Genomic DNA, 25433 nt, shown 5'->3' on the forward strand with positions numbered 1-25433 from the left:
CGAAACAGCCGATTAAGCACCGTCCATGCGAGATCAACTGTTGCTGCAAGTGGTGTGAAGAAATGCAGAAAGCGAAAAACGGTTGTTTTGTTTTGAACGTTTTATGGATTTTGTGCAGGACATAAATGGTCACGTTCAAACATGTTTCAACACGTTCCGGATAGCCCTACATTCAATATAGTTAGAAACACGCAAAAAATCCGTACAGTAACACATGCGGCACAATGAACGGAGCTTATGACCATATTTCCAACAGTATCGCCATCATCATCGGCGGCGGCTTCAGGAAACTGTTGCCATGACATCGGTCTGGTAAGAAGACGCTAATATGTGGACAAACTCTTAGATTTTTAATATTTGGTCTTAAAACAAAATGGCGTCGAAAAAACATAGAAAATTTCCGATTTCGCAAAAATTCAAAATGGCGTCATTGTTGCCCCTTAAGTTGAAATATGTTCAAACTCGAGGAATTTTATTTTCGCATCGAACTTCATCAAAAGATCATACATAAAAGCCAAGGCAAAAAAATTGTTGCACTGTGTTATTTACAAGTAGTATTGGTATAAACTGTATTGCATATAGAAGATCGATCTATCCTCTCACCATATTTAGTAATTTCACAATTCAAAATTCCAAGTATAATTGTTGAACTCTTATCAAAGCCTCGATGTCAAGTGATGTCATACGGTATCAATGAGATATAAACAGGCGAAGAAGAAGTAGAAAAGATATGTCTTTACAGTGGACTTTTCAATGGGATCAAGGGACTGAAATTTGATTTTGGCAGTAGTGGGCGTATATCACTAATTTGATAAATCGCTAATGAGCGAAGCTTATTTTCGGTTAGCGGTTTAGTTTGGGGCTTCAAAACACATGTCGCTTATTCGCAAATTTTGCAAAAAAGCGACAAAAACTATTTACAAAAATTGTTGATTACTGATGGCGTGCTTTATTGATTATATGCTTGAAATGACACCTCCAAATGATCAATTGTCTCAATGCTGTCTAGAGTTCCGCTCTCCTTATAAACGTTGGCATTTTTGTCTTTTCGCGGGACAATCTCGCGTTTTGGCAAATGTACAGTCAAACCTGTTTTTGTGTGAGAGATAGGGACCGCACAAAATAAATCGCATAAAAAAAATCATTTGACGTGCAGCTACAAAACAATGTTTCCACAACATTATCGAAAAAAACTTTTTTTTTATGCGGTGGATAGGGACCGCATAGAAAAATTCTCAGTTAAAAATAACTCGAAAGTTGATTATTCTGATTTAGAATACCTATGAGAACAATTTTAATATATTGGATTGATAAACGTAACTTTTTTAAACATACTAATCTTTCCAACCGCTTTTCTTCGTAGGCTAGCAATACGTGACTTTTCCTACGTGAAGCTGGCTCAATTAGTATTTTTTTAATGCAACAATTATGTAATGCGTTAAAATTCAAACAAACAAAACAGTCGTACAAAAAAAAAAAAATAATAGCATAAAAAAGTCGCACAAAAACAGGTTTGACCGTACTGCTTTAAAATATGTTCATTTAAAGTTTCCCGCACGCGTTTGAGATGTCTCGCGTTTTAACAAAATTATGATTCTGTGGAAAAACGCTTCTGTACAGCAGGGAACAGACTTTCATGTTCTTATAAAAACATCTGTCTTGTGGTGCCCGACTAAGTGACGCGAGCGCCCCGTATCTGGACATGACCGCTTATGTTTAACATTACGGTTTCAAGTTTTTACACATCCTTTGAGAGTAAGATGAATGTCCATTCTCTGTGTTTGTACTTTTTGATATCATGCAGTAGAAATTCGGCAATAGCAAAATTCGCGTGAATTTCTAAATCAAAGTACTAAGACACGTAAACTTTGAGATCCATGCAAAAAACGTCATTGAATTTGAAAATCCTGAACACAATCTTAACGTCTCAAATGTTACGAATGATGTTTGTTGAATAATTTAGCAAAAGATCGAAGATTATTTCCACCTGTGAAGCACAATGAAAACTAGAAGAAAAAATCGTGAATATTTAGGACTTAGAATTTGAAAATTCGCGATAGAGCTATGAAAATTCGATTACTTATTGAACTACAAACAGAATTAATTTTGTTCTGCCATTTACACAAAACCCTCAAGTATGAAAATCGTTTTGTGAAAATTTAACGACTTGTAAATAGTACTCATAACCAATTATTTCCATTTATTTTGAAGAGTAGTAAACTTAACCAATAACAGTTTAAATACTCATAAGCGATTAGCGAAAGTTCCACTAAGGTGAGTTCAGCGTTTAGCGATTATCGAGTTAACTTCATCAGTTAAGGCAGCGGTTCCCAACCTTTTTTTGTCCGCGTACCCCTTGGCAATATTTTCCAAATTAATTGTACCCCCTGGCTTCTAATGTCCTCGCAGAGTGAGAGAAAGTAGTGGTAGATCACGTTGTGGTAGTCTAGTCCAGGTTTCAAATTGGACTATAGTTTGTTGTATTGCTACAGTCATGTTTTGAGAGCAGGTTTGAACAACAACTGAAGTAGTATAAAAAACATTGCTTTGTCCGCCATTACTGATTTTTCTTTCGCGTACCCCTGAAGGCTCTCGCGTACCCCTAAGGATACACGTACCCCAGGTTGAGAACCGCTGAGTTAAGGGATTAGCGATTAACGTCGCTAAATTTTTGAATAACGGTTCCCACCAGTGGATTATGATGATATATCAGAGTTTCTTAGGTTTAAGTTAACGAAGATATCTTGCAGGGACAACGTTATTGAGCCGAAGAACGTGAATATAATAGCATAACATGGGATAACTGAAATCGAACTATTTCCTTAAACACAAACTTAAATTATTAAACTGAATGAATACGAATTTCCTTGGTTTTGTTTGATAAAAACTAAAGCCACAGACATACGTCCAAGCAAGAACAATATTGATCAAAATTTCCGTGTAAATTTTCAAAGTAAATTGCGTTATAAATCACTTGTACACTAGCGCCGCCTGGTTACCATATCGCTACAATACATTTTTTTTTCGCTGGTGCACGAGGCTGGCGGTACTGGTAGCGCTATCTGGTTACGGATTGCTACTACAAAAAACTTTACACAAGTTTGGAACTGAGCTTGGACGTCTGTCTGCGCTAAAACATTGCTATTGGTTATCATGTGCACTTTTCTTAATGTTTGGATCGAGATAAATAGAGATAAATATTTCGACCATCAAATCTCGACTGGGATTCGCGAATCACTATCCAAAGGAAAAAAATATTTCAGCGCCTGTGATTAAAAAAAATAAGAATTTTCGTGGTACTTTTGAGGTATTCCCATTTTTTTAAATGAAAATTATGAAGAACCTGAGGTTTGAATAACTTATAGCCAATAGCAATGATTTCCAGGGAAAATTTGGCTTAATCTGTATTAATACTCAGGTTTTTATCGCATTGTCTCTAACACAGGAAAAAAAATCTAAGTATACTTCTTTATGTTAGTTTCTTCCGTAGACAATCAATAAACATCAACAAGTTATCAACTAACACAAACGAGTGAAATCAAAGATTAACCTATTAGCTTTTCCAGACAGTTAATTGCTCAAAAATGTTTTATGTTATCGAAAATATATGTTCAAGCATTTTTTGGCATATAACATTACTGCCGGTACCCGCATAACTGTCTCATACTGATTTTTGTCACTTCTAAATTATCATCGGGAATCGACTTAATTGTTATCATATTTTCCGAAAAAAATCTAAAATTGATACTTTTGTATGGAAAAACATGAAAGAAATACCAAGTTGTGTTTGTTTCATATTGAAAGTACTCGCATTACAGTCCCGCTGCATAGTGGTACATACTGAGAACATATAACCTTGCTCCAGATTAGTGTATATCGGATAACTTTAGGCATATAGAAGTATGTCATTCAATTAACTAGACTAATGTTGTTTTTCTGTAGAACAATCTACGTTGCCGGTGATACTGCCGGTTGCTGGTTGAATTTGGGATGGGATGAGACAAAATATGCGAGTACTTTTGAAATATACCCGCATATTTTGTCCCATATTGTTTTTTTTTCAGGTTATATAACGTAAAGCCAATTCCACCCATGGTTTTTTGTTCTCAACGTTAAACTTGTAGTCTCATGAAATTGTTCTGGTCATTAGTTTTGGATGTAATAGCTGGAAATCAGAAAATTTACGAATATAAAAAAAATTCTAGTGGAGTCTAGCGGAAACCGATAACTATTTCTTTGGTTTCTTAAATCACTCTGCTAAGACGCTCGGTAGAGATTTTCTTAATTTGAATATCAAATCGCCGTTTTCTCAACATGTTGTTTTTCATTATAGGACAGCTATCCGGGTACCGGCAGATTACCCGGCGGAAATGTCTTTCAAAGCGTTGCTACATCGTTACATGTCGAACCATATTTGAACTTTGTATAATACACGTGACTTGTTTTTTTATTTTATCAACTCAGAAAACAGCCTACGGTTATTGTTGGTTTCTAGGCAAACATACAACGTATTAAATTTTAACATTTTTGTACTTTAGGCATAACTAACTTTTTTCTTTCTAAACTTTTTATTATTCGTCTGTATTACGATTCAACATTGCAAAAGTGAATGTACAATAAACAATGTAATTTTAACTCTAATCTATTAATGTCACACTCACAAAGTAATGCTTCGGGCAATTCATCCAAATTTATTGGAGGGACCCTGTATTCTGGACTGGGCGACCGTTGAAGATCCTTCTTGATGATTTCATTGTTGTTGTTATTATTCACACTAGCCAAATTGGCCATGTAGTCACTGGTATCCATCATCAGCTTCAGCATTTCCATGGTTATTTCTTGCTCCGACGTCTAAGGTTCGACGTAAAATATCTCGAAATTGTGCGAATCTGCTCCGCCTAATATTGTTTCCGTTTCATAAACCAACCGAGCAATTTAAACCGCACGTTGCACATCTCAATCACTTGTCGATCGGATTTTACGATATCCGTAATTTCGTTATTTCATTTGACCACATAAAAATTCACTGTCAGCAAATTTACACCACCAGACGCGGGGAACACAGATAGCCAAGTGCTAAAATAATCGATTTTCCGATTCCAGCTTTTCCGGCTTGCAAACGCCCACCGCGCAGAGGATCAAAATGAATATCTTTTACCCGTGGCTATCATTGGGTATCTGTTTCCGTTTTTCGCGACGTCAACACTAACCAGTCTATACGTGCTTCACATCGTAAGCACCCTTATCGATCGGTTGACAAACTCGAACTGAGCCCTGCATCGCTGTGGCTGGCGCCTAGCACCAAAGAGGTGTACGGCATAGGACGTGTAGGTGCGAGTGAACCCCTTTTTCGAATTTCCACTTTATGCGCTCAGGCTCGATTTTCTGTTCGTTCTTGGCGGAATGCCTTGTGCGTATCAGTGTTGGTTTTAGTACAAACGGTCCGCGCTCGCTGATTGGGCAGACGCGTTCGCTGTGTGCGAGAGTAGGGTGTGGTTATGTGTCCGTTTTGTTTTGCTCGTTTATTTGCTCAGCCGCCTGGGTCGAGCGCCTCAAGAGGAAAGACGATCACCGAAGATGCTAGGTGGTTGTGACGAAAAGTCGCCAAGTCTTTGGGTGCCGTTTCCACTAAACATATGCCAAAGGTTTTAAGTGCTTCTCCGGTTTTCTATTTTATAGTAACAACTGCAATATCTCTTGGGTAAGGTAGATAATAACATTTTGAACAAAAAAAGCATACATATTCGTAATGACTAATTATGTTACTTCGCGTGTTACTTCATAGAGACTAGATAATCCGAAGCACTCAATTTTTTTTTGGTTCGAAATCAAACAAGCTTAACACTTTTTACATTTTTGAAAGTAACAATGTTTCTGTGTTTGCGGTAACACTGTCGGTTTTATAAATTGTTTCATAAAATTTTCCTAACAATATTGTTTTTTACATGCCTATATGGTTTTACAGATTGTTAAACAGATATTATTTTCAATAGTAGTCTCACAATTATTTTGATAAAATATTGAATTTTCAGTAGGTAATTAAATTCTACTAAAACGCCCAAATTTACAACATAAAACACGTGTAAGAAGTAATGTGACTAGAACCCAATCCTGTACTTGGTAAAGTTCGTAGCTCCGTATTCGCGCCATTAACCTTGACCTGCTACCCGAACCGGCCACATTCCCGGATACCACATTAAATTTGCCTTGAAATCCATAGTCACCTCATAAAACAGACACGGAAACCGATACTAGCATTGGGCGATACGACGGAGAGTATCGATACTTCAGTATCGATACCCAAAGAACCAAGAGTATCGAGATACTCAAAATATCGGTCAAAAAGTATCGATACCAGAAGTATCGATACTATAGCTGAGATCATTTTTTGAATTTTTGATAAATACATTCACGCAGGGTGGCCACTTTACCGGAAAAACGGGAAAAGCGGGAAAAAGCCGGGAATTTTAAATCACCGGGAAAAAAAATACGGGAAAATCGGGAAATTAGGCTTCACGCCGGGAAAATCATCCTCCTTCATGTCTGCCGCTTTATTTGTTCAACAGTTTCTGAGAAAATGTCAACATGAGACCCTGTTTTTTTATGTTTACCTAACTGGCATGATTCTGCCGGATAGGGGAAAGCTGGTTGTTGGTTTCAGTTAAAGTCGACAGCGGCTTCGCAGCAAGATCTGCGTCAAATAAAATCAGGCTTGATCAGGTGGATAAATTTACTGTTCCGTAAGATATATTGTCAGATTTTAAAGAAGTCAAAAAGTTATCAGCGTCGCGGGAGGCGTATTGAAACTTCTTGTGAATAGTGTTCGACATCGCATCGGGGAGAATCCGGTCAAAAGTCAAATATGACCGGAAACTTCGAGTCTCGATTTTATTTCGAACCGGACCGGAACGGAGCTACCCGGTTTGTACTTCCCGATTTTTGGTATGATTTTAACCACAAGCAGCAAAAAGCAGCAAACAAAAATTTTTTCATTCTGTGTTGGACCTTTTGACTACTTGATTTTGTTGGGGAAAGACGCCACCTTGAAGAGCTATTTGTTAAAGATTTCTCCGATTTTTTCTATATCAAAAACAAAAAGTAGCTAAAATTTTTTTTTTCAAATTGTTTATTCAGAGTGTCAGTTGAATTTATTTTACGGACCATGAGAAAATTTCTTATACATTACATTGACCCCAGCTCGAAAATTTTAAAGTCCCAGGATCGAAGTTTTTCGAAAAAAAAATTGTTTTGAAATAACAGATCTCAACGTTTCATGCATTTTGCAAAATGCATCTAGACAGTTTCATGTGCATTTTTTTCATTGGTCACTCTGAGGCTCTTCTTCCCAAAATCCGCTTGAAGTTTTGCCTGAGGACATTTTTCTAGAAGACAAAAACTCTATGCCCCAACTCTTGAATTTATCCCACGCATTTCATTGGCATCCTGTTACAGAAGCACTGCAAGCTCGAGAGAAGGTTGACAGAGAAAGATGCAGAAGGAAGCAAAAAAGCGCGAGAAGGCAAAGATTTTCAACGATTTGGAGATAAAGAGGGCAAAAATTGTGCAGCAGATCACCATGAAGGTACTTGCTAAAGTCGACAAACAGCTAAACACGATGAAGGAGGAATGTTTTTCATAGTTTTGTAACACTATTTTTGCAAGGCACAAATAAGCATGTGAAAATTGATTTTTTTCTCATATGTTTTAAAAATAAAACACCGGGAAATTTCACTAAATATCATCGGGAAAACCGGGAAAAAACCGGGAAATTGAAAATTGATATTGAGTGGCCACCCTGAATTTACTGAAAACCAGTATTCGATTCAGTGATTCGCGAAAATACAGCAAAACTATTTGCTGAACAGAAAACAGTAAATGAATGGTTGCTGGAATCCAGCAAAAGAATTGATATGTCAAAAAATTTACGTCAAGCTGTCATTAGTAAAACGCGCCAAATCGCTGTGCAGCTGGTACGGGATCATCGCTAAGCTCCTGATAGCGAATATGGGATCATAGCTGAGTCCTTGTTGGGCTAGATGAACTTAAAAGTTGAAATGATAATCATACGTCTCTAGTTCAACAGTAATTTGCCTATGATCCGATGGGCGGATGGAATCTGGTGCCTGACGAAAACATGGTTCCCTTGAATTAACTGGTTAACCAGCAAATTGATTTATGCTTTGCTGAATGAACAGCAAATTGTCATAGCTGACAACCAGCAAGTTGTATTATGTTTTACCGAACATGCAGCAAACGACCTGTCACTTTTATGCAATTGAGCATTACTGAATAATTAGCAAATTTCATTTTGCTGAACAGATTGCTGGAAGCACAGCACACCAAAAATCAGCAAAATTTTGGTGGTTTCCAGCAATGAAAATTTGATGTGCCGACTTTTTGTTGTTTTTCTGGTATCTATCCGCATTCTCTAGAGCAGCATGAATCAAATGACTTCACAAACAAATACATACAGGTAATGCAGAAATTCTGAGCTTTGGTAAACAAATGAATTAAACAACTTATATCTTCAAGATTTGTATTCACTGGGCCAATGGGCTGTGAAGCTCCCGTCTTATTTGTATAAATTATTGACACACTTCCATATTAATTGATGAGGAAGTTGATGACATAAAAAAGTTAGATATGTCAGCGAAAATAAGATAGTGAAGTCTACCGCTGAATTTTTCTAACTAATAAATATTGCAATTTTTTTTTTCCACTTGTACTCTAACTTGTGTCGACGGAAAGCATGAGTTAGTTTCCGCTTGCAAATATTCGATCTGAACAGTGTAACCAGAAAACTTATATTTGTTTTTAAAATACAGTCAAATTTCGCTCGTTGGGCTATTTTTAGTTGGGCTACGTTTTAGTTGGGCTCCCGCTCGTTGGGTTATAGCCCAACTAAATCGAAGCCAAACATCATTTCTGATAACGTTGAAATTCGTTTGAGGGGTTTGTGGATGCATTTTAACGCAGAAAGTAGAATTAATTGAAATAAAAACAAATGAATCTGAGTATAAATGTAAACAAACAATATTTTAATCAATTGTCAGAGAAATAATATAAGTTTTGTGCCTTAATAATGCAACGTAGAGCTATGCCTATTTTTGAAAGTATTTGAGAACACGTTATTATTGAGCACTCCTTTTTGGCTTTAAATGTGTGGCTTAAGTAAAACAAATTTCGAATTTGGCCCTATGCTGCGTTTGGCTCAGATTTTGACAGTTCGTTTGGCTCACAACATTCTCTCTATCTATTTCTCCATCTAAAGCCTGTAGTACACTCTTTGTCTAATGGTCAAATTTTTGACCTTCTGACATAATGGTCAAATTTATTTGACATCATGTTTGTTGTTTGCCCGTGTTTGCCTCATGTTAAAATTGCAGAGTGACAAATAATTATCTTCGACCAAATTTGTATCTGTCAAAAAGTGCAAAATATTTGACGCTTGGTCAAAGAGTGTAATACAGGCTTAAGTTTTGCTAGTGCAAATAGACTTGTGCGATACTTATACTGACAGTGGCAGCTTTTCAGTGGTTCCAGCTCGTATCAAGTAGCTGGCATCTCCATCCGATTTGCTTTGCTTTATCGCAGCCAACATCGCAGCGGTTCTACGATCTGTGGGCTCTACTGACGCTGACAGACAGCATAACATAGCGTATCAAAAGTGGCGGTGATCTCGTGTACACATTGAGATGTTAGCCCTTGTAACATGTCAGCTAGCTGGTCCGTATGCATAAAAGAATATCGATACAAATATCGCGGTTTTCAGTATCGATACGGTCGAGTATCGGACGCTTGTGTATCGATCCAAAAAATCGAAATATCGTCTCAAAAGTATCGATATTTCCGATACCGATACAATATCGCCCATTGCTAACCGATACAGTGCCCTCCCCGCGTGCAACCGTACTGATGCGGCAGAAATTCAATCGAATAATGAACCGCCACACCCATCAATGGTTAGCTCTGGAAACCTTTGGATAAAAGGGCTATTTATCAAACGCAGAGCATAAAGGTGGCAGCAAAAACATGAGATATCATCATGACGTTCTCGTTTGCGGAACTTTGTATCACGCGAGTACTGGCTGTTTTAGAGCAGAATGTCTAAACATCTAAATGTCAATTGTATACGTCGTCATCGTCGTCGTCACTAGATGTTGTCGATGAATGAACCGTTCATGCATCAAACCACAAAACTCGGTGCTGCTCGGTATTGTCACATGCGGTGTGAGGCAACGGCAATCGGAATAGTTTCACAAAAATCAAACCCATAGCAGGTGAATTCTTTGTTGAATAATTTGATGCTTGAGCAGCTTTGAATGAGCGCGATTAGCTGGCTTAGTAGAACTAGCTGCTACTGTGAATGACGCATAATCAACGATTGTCTCAAATCCGAGGAAACTATTAACTGGAATGTCACCGATAAATCTCAATAAAGCTGCTATTTTTGAGCGATAAATGTGATGTTCGTGTTTTGATATGTTTAACATGAACAATTTCTTTAATAATTCGATTTGTTTTTAGTTTTCATGCATAAAGAATACATTGATTATATTAAACAAAGCGTTAAATAACAGCAACAAACCACAGTTTTTCATGAACATCATTAAATATTGCCGTGGATCAGGCTTGCCACATCTCAAAGAGATGCCATCCGCCATGTTTTTTTTTTCAAATGGTAACTTTTATTTATCATCTAAACATATCAGATATCTGATTTTTGTCATGTTTTGTGCTAAATTGAGGTTTTGACTGAGCAATGTAAATCATTTACATTAATTTTGTTTTTCGTTCCAGCTCACAATGCATTGTAAATACGATTAAAATAAAACTTTTCGAATGATCCAACCCTATCAGTTGCGAAAAGCAGCAACGTTCATACAGGAAAATGGACGGTAATCTGTGACACAAAAGGACCCCATTTCAATGCCGTGCTCGGTGCACTTCACTGCATGGTAAAGACCCGAATAGAAGTTTTCCTACCATCGCCTAAGCTGGGATTTTTTGAACAAAGACTTCAAACAAAAGTCGGTATACGTTGTTTTGCACCAGTAAACCCATCGTATGCTACACCCAGAACACCCCAATACAGCGTGCACATATATAACAACATTACTGGGGCGAACATAAACGAGAAGATAAAGTCGAAATACTCTCTCTTTTTCTTGTGACCCTCAAACCAACCCATCGATAGAGTCAGGCCGGAATTTTACTCTATCCTCACATAAACCGAACGACATGACAGGCGAAACTCCCCGCGTTCGTTCAATAGCTCGGCAGCATTCATACAGCACTAAAAGCAAAGGGGAGCCGGGGAAAATATTTTTTTCAGTCACATTTTCACAAAATTTCCACCATTTTCCACCACCATCACTAGCAGCTCCCTGGATTGAATAGCGTTGCTCTATAAATATCGGAACGAAAAACGACTCTAAGCTATGTGGAAAAATGGGAGCGTTTCATGGAAGACATAAATAAAAAGCGGTAAACCCTCTTCGTATACTATACAGACTGTGCATCTGCTCGTGGAAAACGGTTCGAGATCCAGGGAACAAGTATCGATATGGAGACCGCGGGCATAGCCTGCGTACGTGAGAGGAAGAAGGAAAAACAGAACCAACGACTGAATTGAACAAAAGAACTTCAGATCTTTGGGAAGGGGTTGACTAGAAGGAGCTCTAATAGCTCATCGCTTTGGCTGCTATTGGCGATCCAGCTGGGGGAAGGAAACGACGACTATACAGTAGTGGGTAGCTATCTGCTGAACACTTTGGTTTTTACAAAGGCAAAGTTTAAAGTTTTTTGAACATAGATGTTAAGTTTTTGCTAGGCTGCGAATGATTTAATAAATATATGAACAGAGTTAGGCTGTAACAAATTTTATTTTCATTTTATGTCACCCCCCTTCAAAAATCTTGAATATTGAAAGGGAAAGAAAAAAAAAAGCTCAAACCGTTTTGTTCATTCTATTGGTTTTCCGACAGCATAAATGCTTTATTTAGCAACAAACAAGTCAAGTGACAGCGAGTTTGTCGTCAAAAGGCAAGCAAAATAAATAATAATAATAATAAAGTGTTATTTTTCAACATTTATTTGAGTGCAAGTTACAAACGTCATAACTTGCACACAAACTTTGATCAAAGATATTTCTTTTTTTTCGTCTCGGTGTTATTTATTTTTAGCCACCCCCTTTGCTAACTTTGATAACCTTAGACATAAAAAGAAATCGAAATTTGTATCAGCCATATTGGCGAAAAAAAAAAATTTTCCGAATCGATGCTCTTCGATTTTCGTTGTTCATTATCATTTTGAATCGTATTTTATTTTTTTCCAAGCGCATCATTTTCGGTAATACACTTACCAATACTGTGACATAAAACGAAACATTTTTTTCGTGATAGCCACATATTATTTTAAGTATAGATATAATTTTGGTACAGATATTTGGTAGAAGAAAATATAAACAACTTTCATTTGAAAAGATAATGTGTTGATTTTATCTAGCACATCTTTTATCAGTGCTGCATTATTAAATTGCAACGACGGAGTTATTTCAAAATAAGAGCGACCATTTTAATTGACCGTTCTTGATCTGATAAACACCGATAAAAAAATTTAAGAAGACAAATTACAATAAAATAGTGAAATTTATTATCTAAAAATAGTTGAATAGGCTGTATATAAGACACGACCTTAAGGTTAACGTAAAATTACGACAGCCTGTTTTATGTCAATGTTTTTTCGCTGATGAAAATAAATTGTGTTAAATATTGTGAAGCTCTAATGCTGGAGCGCTCGTCTCTCTGTTAGCTGTTATAAAATACTCAGTAGCTGATGAAATTTTGAAAATGATAAAAAGTGCTGCCGAGATAGCAACAGAACGCGGGGAGCTGCGTAGCCGCAAAGTTACAGAGTCCGCTTTGTCAAGCGGATGGTCGTGGGTTTGAATCTTAGTAGAACCAGGCCATCCGATGTCAGAAGGACTTAAGCATGGGTTTATTCTCAGGCTCCCCACCAGTTACCCTTCCTTTACGCTTGAATCTAAAATACCTTTGCGTGACTTCCTCTTAACAAAAATAAGTCCCTCTTATCAATAAAACTGACCAGAAGGACGCACGACGAAACTTCTCCAGGGAATTATAATTGGTGATATTTGGCAAGAGGAATGAGTATCGGTATAGTAGAACAATAAGCGTGTAAGGAAGAGTATCACATACACACAAGCACTGATAATAATAATAAGCATGCCACTTCTCAATAACAGAAGTGCGGGATACAGCAGACACCCGGGCATATCTCACAATAGATCTACGATTCTGATCGCAGTGAGGAAGTCCACACAGGATAAAAAAAAATCATCTCGCACGTCGTGCAAGTGGCAATCTGCATAGAGGAAGAAATTGAACAAAATTGTCGAGTCTGCTTGGAAGGAAGACAATCAAGTTGTTCTCGTGCCGGATGGAAGCAGATATCAAGAGTACAACTGTTGCGTGTTGCATATTGCCGATGTGCGACTGGGAAAAATTATGTTCATGCTGGCAATAACTGGTATGAAGTCTTTTTTAAGATGTACCATCCTTTTTAATGAAGTATGAATGTCAAGCTTTTCTGTATCAAACCGGATTGATTTCGTATATACCACTGGTTACCGAAGAATCATCGAATTGCGGTGAACATCACACTACTACATATTTGCAGTGGTTGCCAATCACAGTTGTTGTTTAACAAAACACTTGGAAGAAAAAGTGATTTCAAATATGCGATTTTGCGTTGTTTTTTGTCATTATCAGTAACTTTTTATTATAATAGAAAAATCTCAACTACTTCAATGACATAATTCTGGGGCGCCAAAAGGTGCCATTGTGTTTCACAATAGTAACAGCAACGGCAAATTTGTTCAATTCATTATCATTTCGGATTGTCATTTACCGATGACTCTAATTCACTTGTTATCTCTGGCTGAATTTCCTGCCATTCCCAGTAATTCTGCAGCTTCGGTAAACTCCATAAGGGAATATCCATAAATGACGTAGTATTCAAGGGGGGAGGAGGGGGTTTGCAGTTTTGTGACGAAATGTGACGAGGGGGAGGGTATGGGTTCATGCCAAGCTACGTAGCAAATATGAAATTAGAAAAAAAAATTGAATTTGTTCTAAATGTTGGTTTTTTATACTGCTTTGTCTGTTTAGGGTCATTTTTAATACTTTCTTGTCTTTTCTTGGTCGTTTCTGATGCAATGTATGTTTTTGATAATAAAATTTTCGAAAAAAAGGTCAAAGGGGTGGGGAGGGGGTGTGTTATAAAGCTACGTAATTAACTATAAAGGGGTCCGACTTTGTGACGAAATGCCGAAATTTTTAAATTGGACCCCGAAATTTTTAAATGTTGTCGTAAGACGTAATTCTACATGGTTTCAGAGGTTCATTTGAAAAAAAAATCTAATTTCTTCATCAAAACTTCCAGGGCTAGCCATGGGCGCAACTAAGGAAAATTTCTAGGGGGGGCTAGTTTCATGTATGTAATTTTAAAAAACAGAAAAAGGAGTTTTAATATGCTTATTTGATAACGCTTAAAATAGTGTCGCAACAGCAGAAAAAATCACTTCGGGATAGAATCTCCGAAGATGTACTGAATATCTTGAACACAGCGTCAACGCCAACCTCTTTCAGCAACACTGATTTGATATTGAGGAGAGCCAGATTTGGTAAAAGGCTGGGCAGTGCTTTTCAACAGCACACCCGTACTAGCTGGAATAGAATAGACCCCAGTGTGGTTGCCCTATTCCTACATCCACGTGTTACCGACTGGGATACGAGCAACCAAGGGAAAACCGGTGAACCGGTGGGAACTTGGTCGTATGCTGACAGGAAAGGGGTAGTTGTGCTCCTTAGAGAGCAGTTTGTCTGAGCCCCACAAGCTAGGGGCGGCTCAAACAGCGACTGATCCGGATCGAACGGCTGAACTATGAAATGCGGTGTCTCGCCAGCTACACTTAAGGCGGCAGCCCCGTCACGAGACTAGGTATCGCAGCCCTAGTAAGGCAGCATACTAACATAAACATACTACGACGAATCAAGAATTCAACACGAACCGGAACAATAGGCAATAACCCAGCCGACGAAATAAGGACGACGATTAGAAGCTCGGTACATGTAACAGTAGATTGCTCAACGCCCCGGATGTCGACTGGATTCTGCTGGATCAGCTAGAATCCCGCCACTTCGACATCGTTGCGCTCCAGGAGCTTTGCCTGAAAGGAGAGAAGGTGCGGTGGATTTGTGACCGCAAGGCAGAGTACCACCAAAGCGGTGGCACAACCGCTTGGTAGCGGTTTTATAGTGCTGGGCAGGATGCAGAGTCATGTGATGAAGTGGCAGGCAATCAGCGACAGGTTGTGTTTATTGAGAATAAAAGGCTGGTTCTACAACTACACTATTCCCAATGTGCACTGCCCTCACGAAGAAAGACCTGATGCAGAGAAAGAAACGTTCTACGCACAGCTGGAGAAACTTTACGATAGCTGCTCGCGTAGAGACATCAAGATCGTCATTGGGGACGTGAACGGAAGGAAAGACTTATATAAGCCGGTGATCGCCCCGCACAGCCTGCACACCGTGACGAACGACAACGGCCAGCTATGCACCAACTTCGCAGCTTCCCGCGGGCTGGCTGTCCAAAGTCCCTTCTTTCCTCGACCAACGTACAGCAAAACAATTGACCACGTTCTCATCGACGGCCCGTTCTTCTCAGACATTACATACGTACGCACCAATCACAGTGCTGATCGGACATGACCACTTCGATACAAAAAACTACAAAACCCTGATATAACCGGTAGTCCTCTACGGAAGTCCTCTTGGAGTTTTCGAACGGAAGGTGCTGTGGACTATCTACGGTGGAGTACAAACGGACGACGGATAACGGCGACAGCGCATGAACCATTAGCTACAAGCGCTGCTTGGAGAGAACCCCATTGCACACCTGACGAAAGACAATAGGTTGCGGTGGACCGGTCACGTCGTAAGGATGCCGGACGACAACCCTGTGAAATCGCTTCTCTTCAGCAAACCCTGCCGGCACCAAAAAGTGCATGATGGCTCGACCAGATCGAAAGAGACTTGCGAGTGATGAGACGTCTGGGGAACTGGTGAAACACAGCCCAAAACCGAGTAAAATGGCGACAACTTCTTGATACAGCACGAGTTACTACAGCTCTCGTCTGACTGGTAAGATGAGTAAGAGAGCTAGGTTTGAGAATCGATCCTGGGTGCAGAACTAGTTCTTAGCCAATGAATGACGACATCTCAATTTGTTTTGATTTTGATGCTCTGATAAGTAGTATGGAATGTATTTATATTGAATACAACCATTCTCTGGGAAATTCTAGGGGGGGCTGAACACTTTCTAGGGGGGGCTGAAGCCGTAGCCCCCCGTAGTTGCGCCCATGGGGCTAGCAATAACGATAATTCGATCATGGAAAAATGGGGAAAAAATATAATTTTCATAGAAATATTTTTTCTATGGTTTGTTAGATATATGTGCCAAAATGGTTTGTTAGATTTATGTGTCTTGTAGTTGTAGATAGTATTTTTGTCGTTCTAGAAATATACACCGTATGAAAATAAGGAGATAAAACTGAAGTTTGATGCATGTCAGCACAATATCACCATCAAGTCGATTAAAAAAACTAAAAGAATAAAAAAAAACATGAACACCCCTCATTTTAAAGATGTGTGTGTGTGTGTTTAGTGACATGCCTCATGTTTGATTTTGACATTTGCTCTTCAGTTGTGAAAATGGCTTCAAAGCAAGAGGAGCAACGCGTCAAAATCTGCTTCTGCATCGCGGAAATCCGATCTACTCACAGCCCGTTGGCAAAATTTTTGAATGTGGCCTAATCAACCATCACCAACGTAACAAAACCAGAGTAGGCAGTGTGACTTTGCACTCTTATCCAAGTGAGTTTTAAAACTTGCTTGCACATTTATTTTCGGTTTGCACGTAAACCCTACTAACAGTGCATTACACTTGAGTTAGATTTGAGTTTGAATCCTGCATAACATCAATTGCATAAAAATCGAATTAAGATGAAATTCGCGCCGCGTCTGCTGCAACAGTTTGTTGCATTGTCCTTTGAAAGCATGAATTCGATCTAAGAACAAAACTCGTCGCGTCACATTAACGCCTGCATCGTTGGATACATCGTGCACTGCACGCATTGCACGCATTTAAACTCAATCGATCAGAGTGTGCGGTGCAAAAAAACTCAAACTATCGAGAGGAAGCAGATTCAAGTTGGATTCAAATCTGAAAAAGTGTTACTCAGTTCAACTTTGCACGAGTTCATGTCATCATTGAACAAAACTGTTTGGCGAACGTTTGTTGTCTGCCAGGAAGACGGTCAGGACCTGGGGAAATTGAAATTCGAAGCGCGACGAACGATGAAAAGAGAGGCTGCAGTTTCAAGCGGAATCGCTACCTTTCCGTCCGAGATTTTGCAAGCAAGCAAGAAGGGGTCAAATTCGCACTCGTTAAAAAGGAAGCTTGAGTCAATATTTTTCCTTTATTATGTAGGAATTGAACTTGTCATGATTCGGTTTAAAAAAAAAAAATTACCGATTTCCACACATTTTTGCTTGACCATTTTTTGACCGAACAACTCTTTATTTTCGAGGGGCCCTCTGTCCCAAAGAAAATTCAAAGGCAAGAAAGTTGTAAGTAATTGTTTTCAATAATGTTTATTGTTGTACATTGAAGTACACAAAGGTCGCTTTTTACGCGGTTTTTTACGCGGCTTTTTTTGCGCGGCTTTTTTACGCGGATTCCGGAATTTACGCGGTTTTTACGTGGATTCCGAAATTTACGCGGTTTTTGTTTTACGCGGATTCCGGAATTTACGCGTTTTGTTTTTTTATGCGGATTTCGGAATTTACGCGGTTTTTTTTTACGCGGCACGTATCCCCCGCGTAATAAGCGACTTTAGTGTACTAGTAGATAATCCGAAATTTTAAAACTTCGTGAAGCACTACCGTCTGCTTTTTGCTTTTGGAATAGTCCTTAATTAAGTTTGTGTGTGGGTGTGTGTGTGTGTGTGTGTGTGTGTGTGTGTGTGTGTGTATGTGTGTGTGTGAAATAATAAACAATAAAGCAAGCAGTGACGTGATGTCTAGAATTGTTATTGGGGCAATATACAGATTAGTGTGGCAATGAAAATCGACTTTTCGAATTTCGTTTAAAAGAAGGGCTTAACAGTTTCGTTTGCTTGAAAACAGTCCCCATGCAAAACCATGCATGAAACGTTGATATCTGGTATCAGTACATACATGGTAAATTTTCGAGAGATATCGACTTTCTGGGAAATTTTAGAGCTGAGGTCATTGGAACCTAATGAGCTCAAAGTTTTGTATTCTCGAACAAAGAATTTGTAATTTTTGTCACGGACAGTTTTACTGTCGAAATTAAATCGGTCTTCTCTTGCACCAGACGCGTGACCCATTTTAAATCGTTCCGTTCCGGTTTCATTCCAAAACTAAATCGTACTGTTGAAGTGTTGAGATTCCTTTCCGACCGGACCTCAGATTTTCAACGGGGCATTTCGAAGTCTACCGGACCCGATGTTGATCACTACATATAACTTAGTTTGCCAACAAGTTATTAAAGATACACGAGAACTTGCCCGGCATCTTGCTTGCGGAATGGTATAAAATCGGAGTCATTGTTTATAAAGGTTGTAAGCTGATATGTCTGTTGTCAGTCAAATCGAGGAGGTCATTTTGATTTATCGAAAAGGATAAAAGCGAACACTTACAACTGCTTAACGCGTCTAAACATTGTTGAGGCTTATTTGTGATTTATTGCCGGAATTAACGTGCTATGCTACTCTAAGATAGAGTAGAATTCAAGCCAGATCTAACTTTATTCACTGTCTCCGAAATTATTTCGAAGTACGACAGTTTTCATCCCCCCCAAAAGGTCATTGTATACACAACTGAACGAAACGCGTCGGTTTGATGTGCGCCTCGGTTCCCAAAAACGATCAGGGGCTGGTATCCGTACATAAGCGACAGCGAACAACGGACTACGCATTGCTGCGAATTATATCGAAATAAAATTGAAATAAAAATTCATTGCTACACTTTACGGCATGTCCCTGGGAAGCCGTTAGGAGCTGCTGCTGCTGCTGCTGCTATGTCAGAACACTAACCACTCCGGTTTCGGTTTCCAACCCTCCGTGCAGGGGGAAGCATTTTGTTTCATCACGTCTGCCGGAGGACGCGCTTTTCTTATGTTGAAAAAGAAACAACCGAAGGACTCCAGGGCAAAGTTTTAGTCAGCTCGACAGAGAAAAAAACTTGTAGAACTTTAATAGAGTGGTATGTTTCGTTTCTCTTTTTCGGCAATGATGTGGGCGGCTGATGGCTCATAGTCCACTCCCCTTTATGAGCAACTGTGGGATTCTGCACAAGTTTTTTTGCCGACCAGGTCAACTGTCTCCAAAGATTCTCATCAGGTATTAAAGGGCTGGCCATTATCGTAAATTTGTTCTCGCAAAATGAAAACGCTTTTCGACGTTTCTCGGTAAGCGAAAAAATGGCATAAGCTTCTATCCTTGCAGCTTGCCAGATAATATAAGTTTATCGAACTACAGTACCAACGAGTCGAACTGCCGCAGATAGTTTCCGGAGCACAGGGACGAAAATTGCAAAGTACTCGTAATCGAGTAAAAGTTAAGATTCTTCTTATTAAATTATTTCATTATCTTTTACCGGGGGAATGGCTAGCTCTAGCATGTACTGATTCTTCTACGAGCGTCACGTAAACGGAAACAGGAAACATGTCCATGGGGTATGGTGAGGTGAAATCGTTTTCGATTCTGTAAGTACCGCACGGCACGGTACAGACAGGGGCGCTGTAGTAGTGAGTGCAATATGCTCTAATGAAAACAAATGAAACAGTTTAGTTCAGAGCGAATGAGAATTAACGAGGAGACAGACGCACTGAATAATTGATTTTTATCGTCGACCTGGTGTGAACCGGGACCGGATTTTGCTTTATTGATAAAATTACACGATGGTGGCAGTGTTTGCTTGTATGTTATTAAGTGAAGTTTAAACAAGGTAAACCGTACGTTCCGTTCCGAGATGCATGTTAAATTTTATTTGCAGAATACTTTACTTTCTTATAGCTCGATGAAACATCACAAAGTACAAAAAACGGATCCAACACAATGAAAATCTTTACCCAGGCTTTTAATTTTTACTGTTCACTGATCTGATCTCACCGGCACAGATTCACCTTTGCCGGTCACAATACTTTTCATTTATATAATTTAGCTTCCCCTCTAATGGCGACCACCGTGAACATTTTTCGGTCAGGATAACCGACCTTTTCCGTGCGCCTGTAGAGCTAAGTTTGGCTATAAAAAAGCAAGATGGCACAACAATTGCCCACTCCGCTAAATGACAGAGTAATGGGCTCTGTTGGAGAGAAGAAAAGTTCGCTCTACCAACTCACGATGGAATGGTATGAAAAGGTGAAAATACAGAGCCTCGGGGCGGTTGAAAGGCTGATGGAGTAGAAGATTTTCATCCTGGTTTTCTGTTTGTTACATGAACGTTGGAATGCTCGACTAAACTTTCTGACGCTGTTGATGCTCTCAAAGTTAGAATTTACACGCGTTCATTTATGAATGAGAAGGCAAACGGAAAGTCTGCTGAAAAACATCATAGCAGATGGGATCATCGTATGGATAGCACTAAGAGGTAAGTCTGATAAAAGGTAGTTTGCACAACTTCTAAGCCGGTGCCAGTTCAGGATCTTGGCTGGCACCATGAACGGAGTGACTGCTGGTGAAAACTTGAAACGAAATGAACCCCGTAGAAAGGTGCTATGAGCAAAAGTTGATGCATTTAATATTTAAACACACAATTGTGCTGAATATTTCATAAGATATTAACGAGCGCCGTTGGGTGTTGCTGAAACTGTTTAACGGTAGCAGATGCCGGGATGTTGTGTTCTGCGGTAGGATTCACCAACCTGGAAACACCAAACACAAACGGTAAGCAACGGTCCGGCGTGACGTTCAACATCAGATTTAATTATTTAATTTCTGCATGATGGCGGGGTGTTTCAGTTTAAGCTGAGATTTCAACGACGTTCTTTGAAGTATGGCGAATTCGTAGAACCCTTGAATCTGAACCCTTATTGCTACCAATTTTGCTTTGGAAATTGACCTAATTTGTATTTATGTGTGCAGCATGTTCGATTCATAGTTTCAATGATGTGCAAATCAATCGTCATTATTCATGATTAATTTACAAAATAAAGCGTGTTCGAAAACGGATGCATTTAGGAAGTTGATCACCGAGAGCTGTTTGATTTGAAATAACCAGTAGAGTTATAATACATCACTGATATACGATCATTCTTTAAAACAAAATAGCTAAGACCTCCACAAAAAACTGTCCCACATTTCTCCATCCACAGAAAATACTCAGATTGCCAATCGTTTCAAATCGTTAAGCTGATTCTGTTTAAATTCGAGACGCTTGAATTTAGATGTAAGGTTATCTGGTATGTTATCACTAGGTTTTGATTAGTTGCGGTTAAATAGGCTTTTGACTTTTGTGTATACACGAAAAATAAATACATGAAGGATATTTTTCTCATTCTCGTATTGAACTACACGTTTTGATGGCCTAGAACATTTAGCAACCTAATGAACAATAAACAAATGGCGTAGTAATTTTTGAAATATAGCTATAGAACATAAACTACACTGGTCAACACAGGTTTTGCCTCAGAGCTCAGCCGGGAAAAATATGAAAGATTATAGCTTATCAACCGTTTCTCTGAATTTTAAGCGTTTAGCAAGCTCGAAAGTGCGTGTAAAGGCAGAGAAATTATTTCTCACCGGGTTCGTCGCTCCTACGTCTGCTCGCGGGAAAACTTCATTTAGATCACTGAAGACTTTTCACACTTCTGACTTAGCTAAGGGAACCAAAATTTACATGAACGGGTAAAAACTTATAATCTTTCATTTTTTCTAGTTTGAGCTTCAGGGGAATTTTTATCGCTTTCTTCGACCAGTGTATTATCTCAGTTGATGTTTAAAGAAATTTTGTATATTTTTATTGCAAATTTTAGCTTCGAAGGCATCTTACAGAAGTTATTACCAAAATTTTCCTCTGCAAAAATAATGCCCGAAAAAAAATATTAGGTTTTTCATAAACAAAGAAACCGACTGGTTACAGTACAATGGCATTGAATAACGAGAGCTATATTTCCACTAGCAGCCTCACAGATTTCGCCCTTTGTATGGCTGCACAGATTCTGGACCCACTCCTGCGAATCGCAGCCCCTTTTTTCAGACTTAATGCAGCCGTATCAAAATCCAACCTGCCGTCGAGTGCTGCCGGGGATAAATATGTTTGTTTTAGCGTAGAAACTGACTTTCCAGTTGGTGCTACGCTTTCCGGTTTCCGATCATCGCAACAGATTGCCTCTTTTGAGAGTGAGGAAGAGGGGTGGTATTTACCGACAACTGTACCGCTTTGCGAAATGATTTCAAGGGTTTCCCTGTCACGGAAAACAATCGTGCTTCTCTGAAGGGATGCTTGACGCATTGTTTGCCCAACGCACCCACCGGAGAGTCAGTTGATTTGATATGGTTTCTTTGGTTTTCAATCCTGACTCGGCACTTTGCTTAGGGGAAGGAATTCGAACGATAATTAAATTAATCGTATCAAACTATGCGGAATCCCAGCAGCGAAGTATTTATTGGTATGTTAAAAACGATAGTAAAATCGATCTTTTTTTTATCTATCTACCAACTTTAATCAAATAACTCAAAACATACAACAAAATGTGCATCCAACTTCTTTTTTTTGTTATAATTTAATTCTTCTGAACTAATTTAAAATAATTTACAGTACCTTAATCGTGATAAATTGATGTGAATGTACAGAGGCGAAAGCCAAATTAGCCAGTCTATACAAAAATGTGAACGTATCTAGCTTCATTGCATTTGGAACCATGATTCATTCTAACAAATAAGTATTGCTTTGTACCATGTTTCGGAAAGTGTATGCAAGTAATGGCTTTAAATTTCGTTTATACGCCCAATAACAATTACTTAACCGCATTCATATTCATGATCCGTAACTTTTTGCATCGTGTTGCGCAAAAGTTCCTTCCATCTGCGATGGGTGAATAGAAGAGGGAACGACGCAGGACTATTATAGCAGACTTATATAGATTTATCCACATGGTGACAAATGTTGTAAATGGGTGATAATCACTTAAAAGCCGACGACTCTAGTGGAGGTTGTTTCTAGTCGGGGTAAATCCCAAATGCTGCAAAAGGACACTACAGCAGCATACGACCGAGGCAAGGGACAAAGTAGCGAATGGCTGTAGAGACTGGGTCTAGTGATAAATGTTGGTAACCGGCCCGGTCCCAATAATAAGTATACTGTTTCAACGCTGTACTTGTAGTCGTGCACTGTGTGCACGTTTTCATGGGAACTAATCTTTCTTAAGTCTTGTCCATAGTCATGTTGGGGCGAACAGGCGAGAACTGGCAGCCGACCAAGCAACATATTTATGTACTTCAGCAAAGCGTTCATGTAGTTACGGCAGATATTTTTGCCAGTTCCCTCCTGTGCCCTTTGGGTGGAAGTGCCAAGTGAATATGTTAAGTTGAAATAACAATAATAATAATGATAATAACCTGACCAAGTCTTCGTCTGAAGGAAGAGCTTTAGAATATATTTGTGTCTGTCTGCTGGCAGGAAACAATTTGATGGCTCTCTTCGGACTAAATTAGTTTAGTTTTGTTAGTTATTCTGTAAAACACTAAATTCTTATTACTGCGTGTGTTACCAACTGGATGAAATTACATTTCAATCACCATAACGGGTAATAAAATCGATTGCTTATCAGAAAAATAGGTTAGGAACATTTGGGTCTACTCCACGAATAGTTTTACAATCTTCATTCTATTGATTTTCGATCATTAACATAATCTCACGAAACTAGCGCGTGAATCTCAACCAATGGTTCGGACACTTTTATTGGGCACATTTTGTACCGAAGCAATTCACTTTCCAAAGTGTAAGTGCATCGCTAGAGCAAACCACATCCATCAACAACTTTGTTCCGCTTACAAGCAGAATATGCTACAGACCATCTGTTCGAATGCCTCTCAGTGCCGTGAACAGGGACATATTCCTGCGATTACGGTATAGCCAAAACGGGTGCAAATGTTATTGAGCCATAACCGAGAGACGATTGAAATCTTGGTCTTTTGTTATGGGCTTCGTATTAAACGCATTAAATACTTCTGTCGACTAAGTGCGCTGTAATGGATTGATGTCTTTTGCCACCCCCCTCCCGGGTCTAAATGCTTATGGTCGGGCTCAACAGGACAGGATTTCGCCTTGGAGGGATTATTGTTAACGCTTTCGTTCTAGTTCGAAACCGGAGGGTGACAAAACGGGTAAAATGCGTTGGTAAATCGCCGAAAATACCTTATTGACATTTATATGCATTTTTCAGCACGTTCTGTTTATAGGGATCATTACCAACTGCCGAGCAGTGGGATAGGGAATAGCCGACGCGGATCTCCGGGAGATGGGAGGATGCATAAATAAATTAAGGTCAATTATGAGGAGTAGGGGTGGATTACATTGACACCGATTTCCGTACGAAAGTGGATAATTGATATTGGTTTTCTGCGAAGTTGGTTACGATATATTTGAATGTTTCGGTAACATTTAACTGGGAGTTTTAGTTTTATCATGAAGGCCAGAATATAAATTTACGTTTTTGCACCACCCTAACCCGAATGCTCCACTCCTTTCTGAGAGTGCTCAAATGTTGGCAGACATTAACTGACACTCCACTGGCAGGTAAAGGACATGCGACAGGACAGAACATATGAACTGGTTCACCAGATTCAGGTGTGTCTGTCTGAAATATGACATCGAACGTTTACATTGCGGGCGAAAGGTAAGTACGGGAGGTCTGTATAAAAGCAGAACCTAACCCATTTTGTTAGAGTGGTATTTTGATAGTATCTTTTCCATTAGAGTGGCGTACACTACATTTACATTCGGTTCCATTCATGTTATCTATGATCATGGTCTATGTTGATATAATAAAATCATCTGAATAATTCAGTGTTCTTTGAGTTCTGTTGAAAAATTTGCTTGTTGTTTGTTATTTGTATGTAGAAAAAATTTAATTGCAGCTAACTTCGAACAAAATGTATTACATCGGATATAAAAGTTGCTTGTTTCAATTTGATGTTTATTAAAAAATTCTCAATTTATTCGTGTGTTTGGATTCGAGCAGCAGTTCATTTATTCATTCGCAGTAGTTTGGAATCCAAGATAAATTTGTCTACTATCCATGAGTGAGCAAAAAAA

General features: G+C 39.0%; 1 protein-coding gene across 5 annotated transcripts in view; it reads right to left on the reverse strand.

The window, feature by feature from the left end:
• The window catches only part of LOC129729514 (LIM/homeobox protein Lhx3), a 68302-nt gene that overhangs the window by 4726 nt on the left and 38143 nt on the right, over nucleotides 1-25433 (reverse strand). For 2 of the 5 annotated variants that reach the window (XM_055688140.1, XM_055688139.1), the window contains exon 1: nucleotides 4662-5332. The exons of the other annotated variants lie outside the window; for them this stretch is intronic. In XM_055688140.1, coding sequence (XP_055544115.1) covers nucleotides 4662-4830 — 169 coding nt within the window. In that variant the 5' untranslated portion in view covers nucleotides 4831-5332. Of the gene's footprint in view, nucleotides 1-4661; nucleotides 5333-25433 lie in introns of those variants that run through there. 5 annotated transcript variants of the gene reach the window in all.

This window comes from Wyeomyia smithii, chromosome 3, assembly GCF_029784165.1.
Source record: "Wyeomyia smithii strain HCP4-BCI-WySm-NY-G18 chromosome 3, ASM2978416v1, whole genome shotgun sequence".
Classification (NCBI taxonomy): Eukaryota; Metazoa; Arthropoda; class Insecta; order Diptera; family Culicidae; genus Wyeomyia; species Wyeomyia smithii.